Below are 13,398 nucleotides of genomic sequence, written 5' to 3' on the forward strand. Positions count from 1 at the left end.
AGGTGTTTTTTCAGGCGGGAGTGGAGTGTGGGAACTGCGTTCCGAAAGCTAGTGCAAATCGCCATTACCACGGTGAACTCGCAGCATCAGGATAAAACAAGTCGTTTTGTATCTACAATATTGTGAAACAAAATTCATAGCCTAACATTTGTTGATGTCTTCTCCGACTTGGTAGGCTACTTTTATTTTTAGAGCAGAAGTGTCCAAACTTTGTTCAACGAATGCCATGGGCTATTTTATCCACTATATAGGGCAGCCTACGTCAGGGCAAGCTTCGCTAAAACAAAACACACATATTGTGCACCTCTCTCATGCAAGCAAAATGGTAGACTATTATAATGTCAAGGCCGCACCGGTTGAACAAATATAAGCAAAACGTAATGTTCCTATTGATACTTTTTCTTAGCTACAGGCAATGTACAGCACAATTGAATGTTGTAAACAGTGCGGCTTCGGCGGAAGCAGTAGGCCTAACGCTGCTCGTTCTCAGGCCTATGTAAATTTCTTACTTTCAAAATGTTCTCGCTCGCTCAATGCAAAAATAGCCTACACAGAAATAAGCACAACAAAAATTGTGAAAATTTGCTGAGAAGCATGCCCCCATAGCCACCTGCCAGTCTAGTTGCTTATTCGAGCATCACCGTTTTACGCTACATTGTTTATTTTATCTTAAAATATTTCTTTTTTGAAACTTCGTCACACCCTCCCCCAGTGTTCTCTAAGAAAAATTTCCAGCTCGAAATATTTTTTCTGTAAGCATAATTTAAGGTTGTTATACCCCAATTGGATATATTGTTGTTTGTCTACTCAGGGCCGTTGATACGATATCTTGGGCCCGGTACCAATGAGATTTTGGGCCCAAATCGAAAAATTTTGGAAAAAGCGCATTGCATCCAAAGAATACGCGGTGGTTTCTTCATGATCCCGGGTCCTAAAGTAGGCTACTCACTGGATTCTCTTGTCAACGCTACTGTATCTACTGCTGAGTGTGGGCTTCCAAATATCTCGGTTTAGAGGAAGTGTTGGTATTGTTCAGGTTCCTAACTACCTCGCATCGCCACGAAGCGTTCTATGCTTATGCAACATTGAAGAACAAAAACTCACAAAAGAAAAATGTTTTCAAAACAAAAAAGACAAATTCATTCTCACTTGCAAAAAGTACTGCAGCACAGTCCACTGCGATATTATGCAATCGACATGAGATTTGTAACAGAAAAAGGTTCAAAGGTAGAAGTGGTCTAAAGATATTAGGATGTTGAATACATTAAACAATTTCACAGTTGTTGTCAAGAGCAGTAGCCTAAGCTGGAGATGTTGTCAGAGGCTTGGAGTCTTTTTAGTAGACCATGGAACTAGTAGAAAACATCGCAAATTTAAAGACCACTCATAGTCACATGAAAGCTGATAAAATGTTTTGGTACGTTGGAAATAAGTCTACCGCCACCTTTTGAAAAAGTATAAAAGCAAAGGATGTAAAACAAATTTTATTTAGCCAAATACATTTAAAACTTGTTTTTAAATTGTATTTTAAAATTATAAAATAATTCACTGAATACACCTTTTTTTAAAAATGTCTAAAAAGAGAATTTAGTTTTGTAAGTTGTGAAAATATTTTTATTGTTATTGTTGCAAAAGTACCCTTTGCGTTCTTGTATTAACAACCAATAGGAAGTCTTTTAAGCGTGCAGACACGTGATATAAGCAAGATGGCACTTACTATAAAAACATTCGCGGCAAACCGCCGTGGAAGAAGGTGGGTTTCGTGTTACTGTTAAATTTGATTCCTGTGTGTAGATTGGTATGCCTTCAGCTTAAGTGAATGTTGCTGGATAGTTTGTAATTGCAACTTTTAATACTTTGTTAAGTTCTCTATTAGCTAAAAACTTAAAATAAGTTGATGTTTTTTCAAAAAGATTGAATCTTTATCCTTGGACTGTGAAAGGTAAGGGCTTAATCCTGGCAGTTTCGCATACTTGTAGAAGCTTTAAACCACTGACGCAGGCCCAGTCACCGAGATTGACAGAGTGAAGTTTCCGATTGTTGCCAGGGAATTTTCCATTTATTGGACCTGCTGAATGAAGAACAATTCTTAACATGCATTGCTCAAGCGCACGCCCCGAGATCCGCACATCCTGAGATTGCTCAAGCGCATGCGCCCAGCCGCCCGCACATCCTGAGAGTCGAACCAGCGCTGCTTGATTTTGAAGCTTTGTTCACAAAGTAACATGCTAACCATCTGAGCTCTCGGGGTGGACAAAATTTGCCTTACAGTAGGGTGGAGTGAAAAAACCTTTTTATAAAATTCTTATTAGCTTGGGGTTGGAAAACTTGCCAATTACTACTAAAACTAATTGTGCAAAATTAGAATGTAATCTGACGAGAGCTTCATCTGCCACCAGCCACTTGAAAATTTACCATTGGGCCATTCCGTGTCAATTTACACAGTCAAGAAATTCGACCTCTTCAATTTTTCTTAAATTTTACACACCTTTTCACTATCTTATATGATGAACATCTGCAAAATTTGAGTGAAATTTATTGAGAAACACAAGAATTATAAAGCGTTTAGTTTGGGGGGTTCTGCCGAGGGGGCACAATTTTTTTTATTTTTGGCCATGTTTGAGGTCCTATTACTGCTTAAGTAAATTAGGTAAGAACGTAATTTTTTTACAGGTGATAGTACTTCTGCCAAATATTGAAAAAACAACATCGTTCATATTGTCACTTTAAAAGGTCATAGACATCCAAATGTGGCCTTTTCCAGCTCTCGGTTAAAATTTTCCAAACTTTTAAAACCTTGCCAAGACCCTATTTTTGATTGATTTTGGCTGAAATTTAGTAGAAATGTTGTTTACAGGATGCTCTATGAACTGAGTAAATTTCAGTATAAAATATTAAAGGGGTTGGGAGGTATTTACTGTGAAACATGGGTCGAAATGACAATAAGCAAAAAAGAGGTCCTTTTAATATCCCTGTTACCCATGACCCCAGTGAAAATTTACACTGAAATTTCATAGAGAATCCTGTAAACAACATTTCTACTAAATTTCAGCCAAAATCAATCAAAAATAGGGTCTTGGCAAGGTTTTAAAAGTTTGGAAAATTTTAACCGAGAGCTGGAAACGACCACATTTGGATGTCTATGACCTTTTAAAGTGACAATATGAATGATGTTGTTTTTTTAATATTTGGCAGAAGAAATATTACCTGTAAAAAAATTAGGTTCTTACCTAATTTACTTAAGCAGTAATAGGACCTCAAACATGGCCAAAAATAAAAAAATTGTGCCCCCTCGGCAGAACCCCCCAAACTAAATGTTTTATAGCTCTCGTGTTTCTCAATAAATTTCACTTAAATTTTGCAGGTGTTCATCATATAAGATAGTGAAAAGGTGTGTAAAATTTAAGAAAAATTGAAGAGGTCGAATTTCTTGACTGTGTAAATTGACACGGAATAGCCCAATGGTAAAATTTCAAGTGGCTAGTGGCACATCAATCTCTCGTCAGATTACATTCTAATTTTGCACAATTAGTTTTAGTAGTAATTGGCAAGTTTTCCAACCCCAAGCTATTAAGAATTTTATAAAAAGGTTTTTTCACTCCACCCTACTGTACAGTAGTACAACTTAACAAGGAGATCAGCTTTTCAAAAAGTCTATAGTTGCTAGCAGGCTACAATTGGCTCATGAAACTAACCGCAGTTGTGAAAAGATTGAAAAAGATTAAACAAATGTTGTTAACCACAATATATGAGTTAGGTTAGTGTAGGCTGCAGTTTAAATTCAAAAAATCTGTTAAGGCTCAGAAAAATCTGTCATGATAGGCTATGCTGAGAAAAAAACGTTTTCTTCTACATAGAGGAGATGTTTCTCTTGCACCTTTTGTATCAAGTTTCTTTTGTTTTTGTTGAAGTACTCTACACGAAGGAAAATTAAACTTAATTGATTGATGGACTTTATGAATCTGGCATACCAACTTTATCAGTTATGGATTTTGTCAGTTGTGGAAAAGCATTAACCAAAATTGGTTCCTATAAAATTAAGCTTGGCATGCAGATCATATTTGGTGTAGTTAAACTTGTGTTGACTGGATTAGAGTAACTAACATATAGTAAACTGATATTACCGGTACGTTTTAGGTGAATATGTTATACACCTTCTATGAAGTGAAATCGCCGAACGCACTCTTGAATTTGAACTTGTGAATGGCCAATTTGTCGCGCCAGTCTAATTTAAGGTTTGAATAATGTCTTACATTATTAATAATAAAATATTAGGGCCTACTAACACTAACATATTACATGCTGTACGGTACCTCACAATATAATCGAAGTTGCTCAATTAAATGCTTAAATATGTCTTTATCTTGAAAAAATGTACAATAGCCTATGTTATACAGTAGGTTTATACTAATGTGTATGAAATATACTATGTCATTCCAATCACAGAACTGTTCTCAGATAGTCCATGTGACTCTGAAGATGACAAAAAAACTAAATGTAGCCTAGTAGGCTAAAGTTTCAATTTTTGTCATTGTTATGGCAGTTATGGCACCTGTCGCAAAGTAAGGTGCCCTTGATAATATTCTACCATGTTTGAATGCAGTAGACAGCTGCATTTAAAATTTTTGCCTGTCAATGTAAACGATCTTATTAATGTACAAGGACAAAATATAGTGTTTGAATGTATATACCATATTTGTTTGCTTTATATTGAGTGAGTGTATTTTGTAGTCGACTTGATCGAGTTTTTACACTGCTTGAAAATGGAGCAAGTGCTGTCACAAGAAAAGCAGCTGCCACACAACTTGGAGATGTGCAGAGTAAACATCCACATGAGCTGAACAATTTGTTGGCAAAGGTTGGTAAGCCGCATGATCTTCTGTACATGTCAAAAGTAGACTTCCTTGTTTCAAGTATTTAAATTTGATGGTACCATAAAATACCTTGAGTTTCTGATATTTTCCATCAAACATAATGTTTGATTGGTATTTAAACCCAACAAAAACATCTTTGTTATATACAAATATTTGTTCATAACTGTACTTTGAAACTGAAACTGTGTTGCCCCAACAAATCGATTAATTTTTTTCAGCAACATGTGTTGAATTAAGCTGTCACCAAAAGAAAACTGACAAATATTGCGGCAATAATTTTTAATTCAAGAAAACAAATTCAGTCTTTCATTGCATAATAAGACTGCGAGCCTATTGTTCTGTATCAGTACTGTCATCACTCATCAGTAACTATACCAGTACCATATATATTTGTTTATAGATTCTTTATTACATTCACCAAAATGAATGGGATACCAGAATTGCTGCTGCTGAAGCCATGGAGGCTGTTGTCAGCCAAGTGCCAGTTTGGAAGCCAGAACCACCTGCAGAAAAACAAGGTAGGCCTATCTATTTGGGAATTGGCAATCTCGGCCTTGTGGTAAGTTGTACTTGTTGTTGCTCCTATTACACTTCCCAGTATGAAATATTTTTACACAGCATTTGGCTTTGATATGTGTGTAGGTTTGGATAATTTTTGTATACATTGTTTGTTGCATATACAGTATTCATTCTTTGGACTGTCATTGAATATTTTCAGAACCGTTGTTGGAATACAGCAGCCAATTGACATTCAGAAAATTCGACATTGACAGAGTGTTGAGTGGATCTCAGCTTCTGCTTGCATCTTCTGGTGATGAATATCATGTTCCAGTGGATACCGAAGGTGGTGCAATGAAGCTTTTGCGTTACTGAGTTTGACGATACACCACGCCAATATGTTGTTACTGTTATTTTTTTGAATGGATTAACATGCTAAACAAAACATTACTTTCAGTTTCCATTATTGTATTACATTATTGGCCCTTGGAATGTTGAAAAACGTTTTGAAAGTAAATTTTTAACAATGTAACTAAACTATTTTTTATGTATCTATGTATGTTATAGGTTTGAACACTAAAGATCGCATCAAAAAACAACGCAAAGTTCTCGAAAAACGACTAGGCTTAACTTTTGGAGACACTTCTCTTGGTGTGACATCAGATGATCTTTTCCAGTAAGCTGCAATCTTTTAAGTGTTTACAAATACTTCTTGTCACACTAAATGCAATAAATTGTTGCTCAATTGATGAGTAGTATTTCTAGTCATAATCAGCTTAAAAACAGAGTGATACTGTTCACCAGGCAAGTCACTTTATTTATCATAATCAGCTTTTTACTTATCCACATAGAGCAACTGACTTTGCTGTGTCAAGTCATTTCAATGATGTAACTGATAGGTTGGGTTTTTGATGCCTAAATTTAACGAATTCATGCAATAAATTTGTGTGCTGGTTTAATTTTTGATGCATGGAAATGAACATGCACTTTAGTACACAATGCAACACCGTAGGATGATTCTTAATGTTTGAGTATTTTGCAGGGATGAAGACTTGGTTATGGCAACTCCAGTTAAAAAAGTGAAGCAAGGGGTTAAGCAAGAAATTGACCAGGTCTGTCTTATGCTTACTCCTTTGTTACCCAACTAACGAAAGCGCTCCTTTAGATCAGTGTAAAAAAAACGGATTTTGCAAGTTGAAACAACCATCTATCAGAGTAATAATACTTGATTAACTGTAAACTCTCACCTTTTTATTCTATCTTTAGTTAGGCATGCTTTTCAGTTCTGTATGTTTCTTGATATTGTCAAATTATTTCATTTTTTGTCATCCATTTATTCATTTGTCTTGCACCATCCCAGTCAACATCACATTTTCCAATGAGTTGCTTCTTATAACATATATCCGAAGTAACGTAGTTGTCTAAGGTCGATGTTGTTAATTAGAGTCTAGTTATTTATTTGATGGGTGACAAATTCTGTTGTTTTTCTGTCCCTTCAGCAAAGCACAATTTAACACTAGCTTGTAAGTTAATGGTAATTTTTAAAAAACTTGATCAATGTGTTTCAACCTGCTTTTTAAATCAGCTTTTTCGATGTTTAGCTTTGAAATTATGAATAAAACTTCACGAAGTCTTAATTATGATTAACCTTCTTCAGAACAATGCTGCATGGATGCCACAGTTTGATCCTAATATGAGCAGTCGGGAACGAAACCTTGCCAAAAGAAAGGCAAAGCTCTTATTGAAGCAGCAAAGTAGAGACGGACATAGCCAGTGAGTGACTTTATTGTTGTTTTTTTTATATTCACAACGCAACTCTAGTTTTTCAGCACTGTGGTTGTATTTTTGAAATTGGTTAGTTTCGTTCCTGATTTTTTTGTCAGTACTTGCAGATAAAATTTCACACAGAAATATTCTACTTAAATTGCTGTGCAACTACATTAACTTATTCGTTACAATATGTTTTTAATAATTTCTGTGCTGTTTTACTAACCGATAACCAAATTGCATTTGAAGAAATATTGAAAACACTTTACTCACTTTCTACTCAGAGATGGCAAAAGTTGTGATGGGCAACCTTCAAAAAAACGAAAAAGGGAAACGCGTGAAAAGTGCGATAAAAAGGAGATGCTGCCAGACGACATTCCAAAGCATTCACCTGTTATGCAAGATGTATGTGGTTAAGTGATCGTTCATTGTTGATAAGTACCGCTGTTTCTGAAAGCGACGATGTTGCCTAAATTTTCTAAGCTTGAACGGAAATAATGATATCTTTCGACAGTTTGCTTCGAATGTGTCCGAAAGAAATTAATTGTTGCTGTTAAAGCAACACGTGCAAAATATGAAAAAAACTTGTTTTTTCTGTTCAGGTAAACACCTCAAAATTACGATTGATTTTTAACAATTAAACGTAGATTTATTGGCGTATATCATTTTAAAACTATATCTGCCGTTTTAAACTCCATCCAGCAAATCAGCCCTTTTTACATTTAACGCAGCTGCCGACGTTAAATAAGTGCAAAAAGGGTTGATTTTACTGGCCGGTCGAATGCAGTGAAAGGTTTAATAGATTAAAACACGGGTTCTTTCCTAGTGGACAGAGTGGCCTTTCAACTGGATATGTGACGAAATGATCAACATGCTCTTCAGTCCATCGTGGGAATCGCGTCACGGCGCCTGTCTGGGCCTTCGCGAGATTGTGAAGAAGCAAGGAAGCGGGAGCGGCAAGCAACGCGGAATGCAAAGACAAGAGGTGAAGCTGTTTATTGTCAAAATAAGTTCTAAGCTTGCATTTTAATAGAGTCGGATCTACACTCACTCTACAGTAATAACCACGCTTTTAGGCGCTGTGCACAACGATGGGTATACAGTAACACAATAGCTGAGGCACTACTGCTGCGATGTAGCGCGTTGTGATATATCCGCTTGGAAAGCATCGGTTGATATTAACTGCGCAAAGTTCTGTCAGAGGATTACGATGTATCAAAACGATCCTGACCATGCAGTGTAGCTTATCAAAAGGATGATAAAATACCTTATTGATATTTTTCTTCGCAGTTACTAGACGCTAATCAGTCATGGTTGACTGATCTTTCCATTCGTCTTCTTTGCGTCATCTCCTTGGATAGATTCGCTGATTTTGTTTCGGACCAGGTATGATGCTTATTTCTTCGTGCTGTGTTGTTTTATGTGTATAAAGAGAACTTGTTTTTAACGCGAAGATTTTTTAAAACTGCAGCGAAATGTGGATCACGTTTTCAACTAATATCCAGACAGCAAATCGACCGTTGTTTACATTGATTTAACGTTTGCAGACGTTGAATCAATCTGAAAAACGGTTGATTTGCTCCATGAGTAGGCTGGTGAAGGTTTTTCTTTTCAATTTTGCCAGGTGTCAGAAAATCAAGGCACACTTTGAAGTTATAAGTTGCAGACGATTGATGCGGTAGTTTGGTTTGAACTTATGAAATCGTTCTTAGTGTGTTTAGATCGTGCGTATACAATTCGTTACGTTTAGAAACGATGGTTTTGACTCGCGTTGTGCCGCCATAAAATAATAATTAATTATAATATTTTGAACAACTTTTTTAAAAATTCTGAACTGAATGCTCATCTTCAGGTTGTAGCCCCCGTCAGAGAATCGTGCGCTCAAACGCTCAGTGTAGTGACGAGCTTCATGAAGGAGCAAAATGTGATGGGTAAGAACATGTTTTGACATATTCAACGTTAAAACAAAAGTCGGATCAGTTTCAGCGATTTTCGTTTAAAAAAATCTATTTACACATCTTCCCTTCTCGTCGTCTGTCATCGTTGCTTGTGGTAGGCGGAACCAAGGCAGCTTGTTTTCTTTAAACTTGTCAGCGGTTTCAATTATACCGTCGTCAATTTTTCATACATACAACGATCATCTTGCATCTAGTCTGTCTATCGTGACTTTGTAACTAGCTGCGTTTTAACGTTAGCAAATATAGGAATTTGTTTAAAATGTGGTAAAACGAAGTGGTGTTTTAACAGCTATCACAGTTAAAGAAGACAAAAGTATATATAGTTTTTTATTTACTGTAGGGTTTTCAACTCTAAAGCGATATTAGGTGCCACCAGGATATCGTGTTATGCATTTAAGTTGTGCTCAAACTGCCATAATTCTTACAGAGGTCGTCCATGTTCTGCTTCACCTATACACGAAGGAAGAGTGGGAACTACGTCAAAGTGCGATGCTGGCTCTGCAATACGTCATAGCTGTACGGAAGGTAACGTTTCTACGCGATATCTGTTTTTTTTTGCAAATGAATGTGACGGTACAGAAGTTAATAGATAATATGTAATCAATATGTACAGAAAAAAAATTGTATCATTTTTAAGGCACTTTGACTAAAAGTTAGTTGGCAGTCTGCTGGAAACTTCACTTAAAGCAACACCGCTTTTATGCAGCCTAAACGGATGGCCTATAAATTTTAGATCAGGGGTGACAAACCTTTTTGCTGTCGCGGGCCACTTTGTCAATTACACATGAGTTATCGGGCCACACAACTTTTTAATCGTAACCTACTATGAAATCTTTTAGAAGCGACTCAAGATATTATTCATGAAAAGTAACAAACGTCATCATCATCATAATCCATCGTCGGTTTGTTCCCCACTAGTGGGGGTGGCCGATTGTTTCCGCGCAGCAATTGTCTTAATCCCTTTTCTCCATTTCACCCTGTCCCTTGCATCTTCCTCCTTCAGTCCGACTTTTTTAAACTCATCCTTCACTTGTTGTTTCCACGTTCTTCTTGGACGACCGCGTTTCCTCTTCCCATCCACCTTTAAATCTAGTGCCTTTCTAATAAAACTTCCTTCCTCCCTCCTTATCACATGTCCATACCATCTTACTCAATTTGCCCTTGCCAGTTGGTGCGTCAGATGAGAGTAATAAAACCCACACAGTTGAAATTATCTTACGCAGAATCGAAACATACAGCAGTAAAAAATAATAACAAATCAACTTGAGCAAAAGGATAGAGCAACAGCACTTACACTGATAATGACGACAATTCAATTTTCGAAGCGTTTGCTTTCATATGAGTATGATTTCTTCTTTTTTGGCTCTATCCTTTTTGCTCAAGTTGACTAAATGTTTCCACCATTATGCTCCAAACCAACAAATAAGTTTAAAATGAAATTTCTATTTCAAACACCAAACAAAAGCCAATGCGAATCATACAGCTGAAGCTATCTAGGCCTAATACAGCATTGAAGCATAAAATATTAAAAAATAACATTGAAGCATTGAATTTTTTTGCTTAGTGGGATTTTTGGAAAGTTTTTTGCTTGACTAAGCGTTCAATATCAGGTCGAACAGACGATGTGGCAACTCTCAACTGCATACTAAGATTTTCATCTGCCAGCCTCGACCTGTAACGACTTTTTGTCGTAATCGACCAAAAATACAAGTTGAATTTGGTGAATAGTGTTTTCATAACTTTACCTTATAGCTTTCATATTCTCTAACTTTAAACCCTGAAAGTTAGTGTTTAAGGCAAGAAAATAGCAAAGGAAAGGTGTATCAGTGAAGGCATAAAACAGCTTTGAGATGTCTTTTGTCTTTAATGCATGAGCGATTGTCAAATTGTTTTGGGGGCCGCACAAAATTCTTTGACGGGCCGCAGGTTTATCAGAGAGAGAAAGAGAGAAACCTTTTATTTCGTCTGTTGCGACAATAGTACGGTACAATTATAAACAATACGAATAAAATAGTACCATAGCTATCTAAATACCACAACAGACAGGAAGCAGCGAAAGACTATATCAGTCATCGAGTCAGCTGCTTCCCAGTTCTTAATGTGACAAATGTCAAGCATCGGCAAATTACGTTGAAACAAGATAGGCTGATGTTCAGTAATATTAATGAAAGAAAAAAAAAATCATGTGCTGCTGCGATCCTTAAGTGAAGTCCTGTGGTTTTACTCAAATATAAACTTTATTCCGGGTGATTAAAAATAGGAAAAACTTTTGAAATCAATAAACTCTTGTAGCAAGGGCACTTATCACCTCTGTTTAAATCATGGGAATGCAAAACTGCATCCGCTTTTGGCTTATTTGTTCACCAGAAAGATGGGTTACGCTTTTTCGGATTTACAAAATAATGTACTTTTTATGGGTTATACAGTATAAGAGTAGAGAAGTTGGTTTTTAGGGAATTTAAGTTTTTCGTGTTGAAAGCAAGCTTGCAGCAAAGTGTAAAAAATTGACAGATGACTCTCTAATGTGACCGGAAAAGCGGAGCTGCGCACTTCGTAATGTAATGTCCCTAGTAAACCGCATGGCTTGATGCCGTCTGATCACTGAGGTAATTTGATCTGGTCGTGTTGTGCTAGGGTATACTTAAACCACGTTTAGGTATGAAAAGTTGTAGTTAACTCAAGATTATGTATTAATTTTGAAAAAATCTATGTTATCCAAAAGCGTTAAACTCTTTTCTATTTTAGGATCTTCAACACAAATTGCTCCCAATTTGCTTTCCATCTGTCATCCGAGGATTGGATGACAAAGATGGAGATGTGAGGAGCGTGTCCGCTAAGACACTCATGCCCACCACTGATCTACTAACCAAAGATCCTAACTACGAACAGCACGTACGTTTTTATTTTTTGCTAATTTTTTCTTTCGCCTACGCTTTCGTTTAATTAAATTGAAGTGTACTATTGAAGTGGTCATAGTGGCTTTCCATTTTTCTATTTGAATAAACAGAAAATGGTGTTTCTATAGTGAAATTGATTTAATAATATTAGCTTGTAAAATGCCAACTTTTGTGCCCATAGTAAGTCTACAGTATCTTCATGAGCTTGCCAATAGTACAAAGATGTTTTTACAAATTAGTTCTGTCAGTCTGTGATATCTCGTTTATCTTCAAGACATACGATCAAAAATACGAAGCAGATGTCACCATCAGCTTACAACCTTGTCTCGTTAATATGTTTATTGTTTATCGAGAATAGGTTTTACAATGACAGTAGCATCCACATACCACAATATGAAGACAGTCTTGCGATAACCCACCTTTTTTCCAGTTGCAAGTTCTACTCAAGGTGCTATGGAATTCTCTGCACGACTACGATGAACTGACGTCATCGACGCAATCTGTTCTACTGTTACTCGCCAAATTAATCAAAGTGTTACCGTTAAACAAGATATGGTGAGCTTGCTGCAGTGTTTCTCTCCGATTTTTAAACCCAAACGCTTTCACTTGTATCTCACAAGGTCTTAAAAATGTGGAGGACCTTGCATGGCCCTTCATTTGTCAGGATGGAAGTTGCTGAAGGGAATATTGCCCTCAAACTGCCATTATATCTTCTGAAACTTAATTCCTGACAGATTCAAGCAGTTGCAGAGACTTTGAACCTCTATCGCAAGCTTGCTCACCAAGGAGACAGTGTTGTATGTAGACTATTTCAAACGACAAAGAGTTGAACATTGCTGCTCGGTCTCGCCATCTCTTTGTCCACAGAGCCGTTGTTTTTCGTTTGGTCTATTGCGTCAGACAAGCCAAGTTCTACCCTATTGATCAAACAGCTTTACTTGAGTGTTATTAGCTGTTTCGTAATGTAGTCTCTTGTAACATCCAAGTGTTTTTTTTTTGTTTTTTTTTCTGACTTCAAATCTTGTACAGCCAAGCGAACCGGCCTGAGGTACTCGTCTCTTTTCTCTGGCCGTTCTTCCACCACGTCATTGCGAACGTGAGAGAAGCCGCTTTATCAACTCTCCTTTCGATGTTGGCTGGTCCGCAGCATCAGGTCAGTGGTAGGCCTACAGCTCAGCAAACTTTATCATTAGGCTTGAGGTATTCGAATGCAGTCACATAATTTGTATTCGAATACTCACAAAGTACTTGCATTTTGTAGTGTAATTTATTAATTAAGGGATTAATAGTTAAATCGAACTTTGCAGTTTCAAATAAATTGCATGTGTGTTGTGATCAATTACAGAAAACAATGTGCAATTTTTCGTTGAAAGAATTACCATACTGCAAAATCGGGTCTGCTAC

The 13,398-nt window shown here is 36.7% G+C and overlaps 1 protein-coding gene across 1 annotated transcript in view; it reads left to right on the forward strand.

Moving 5' to 3' along the window:
* The first annotated feature begins 4,135 nt into the window (after positions 1–4,135).
* Positions 4,136–13,398, forward strand: part of LOC145787469 (TATA-binding protein-associated factor 172-like) — a 28,273-nt gene continuing 19,010 nt past the window's right edge. The window contains exons 1-15 of the mRNA XM_082599216.1: positions 4,136–4,235; positions 4,732–4,858; positions 5,275–5,392; positions 5,593–5,718; positions 5,940–6,048; positions 6,415–6,484; positions 7,030–7,145; positions 7,424–7,544; positions 7,966–8,124; positions 8,430–8,525; positions 8,992–9,070; positions 9,525–9,622; positions 11,843–11,989; positions 12,425–12,549; positions 13,024–13,147. Of these exons, the coding sequence (XP_082455342.1) occupies positions 4,204–4,235; positions 4,732–4,858; positions 5,275–5,392; positions 5,593–5,718; positions 5,940–6,048; positions 6,415–6,484; positions 7,030–7,145; positions 7,424–7,544; positions 7,966–8,124; positions 8,430–8,525; positions 8,992–9,070; positions 9,525–9,622; positions 11,843–11,989; positions 12,425–12,549; positions 13,024–13,147 (1,647 nt within the window). The 5' untranslated portion in view covers positions 4,136–4,203. The remainder of the gene's footprint in view (positions 4,236–4,731; positions 4,859–5,274; positions 5,393–5,592; positions 5,719–5,939; positions 6,049–6,414; positions 6,485–7,029; positions 7,146–7,423; positions 7,545–7,965; positions 8,125–8,429; positions 8,526–8,991; positions 9,071–9,524; positions 9,623–11,842; positions 11,990–12,424; positions 12,550–13,023; positions 13,148–13,398) is intronic.

Source organism: Aplidium turbinatum, chromosome 18 (genome assembly GCF_918807975.1).
Source record: "Aplidium turbinatum chromosome 18, kaAplTurb1.1, whole genome shotgun sequence".
Classification (NCBI taxonomy): Eukaryota; Metazoa; Chordata; class Ascidiacea; order Aplousobranchia; family Polyclinidae; genus Aplidium; species Aplidium turbinatum.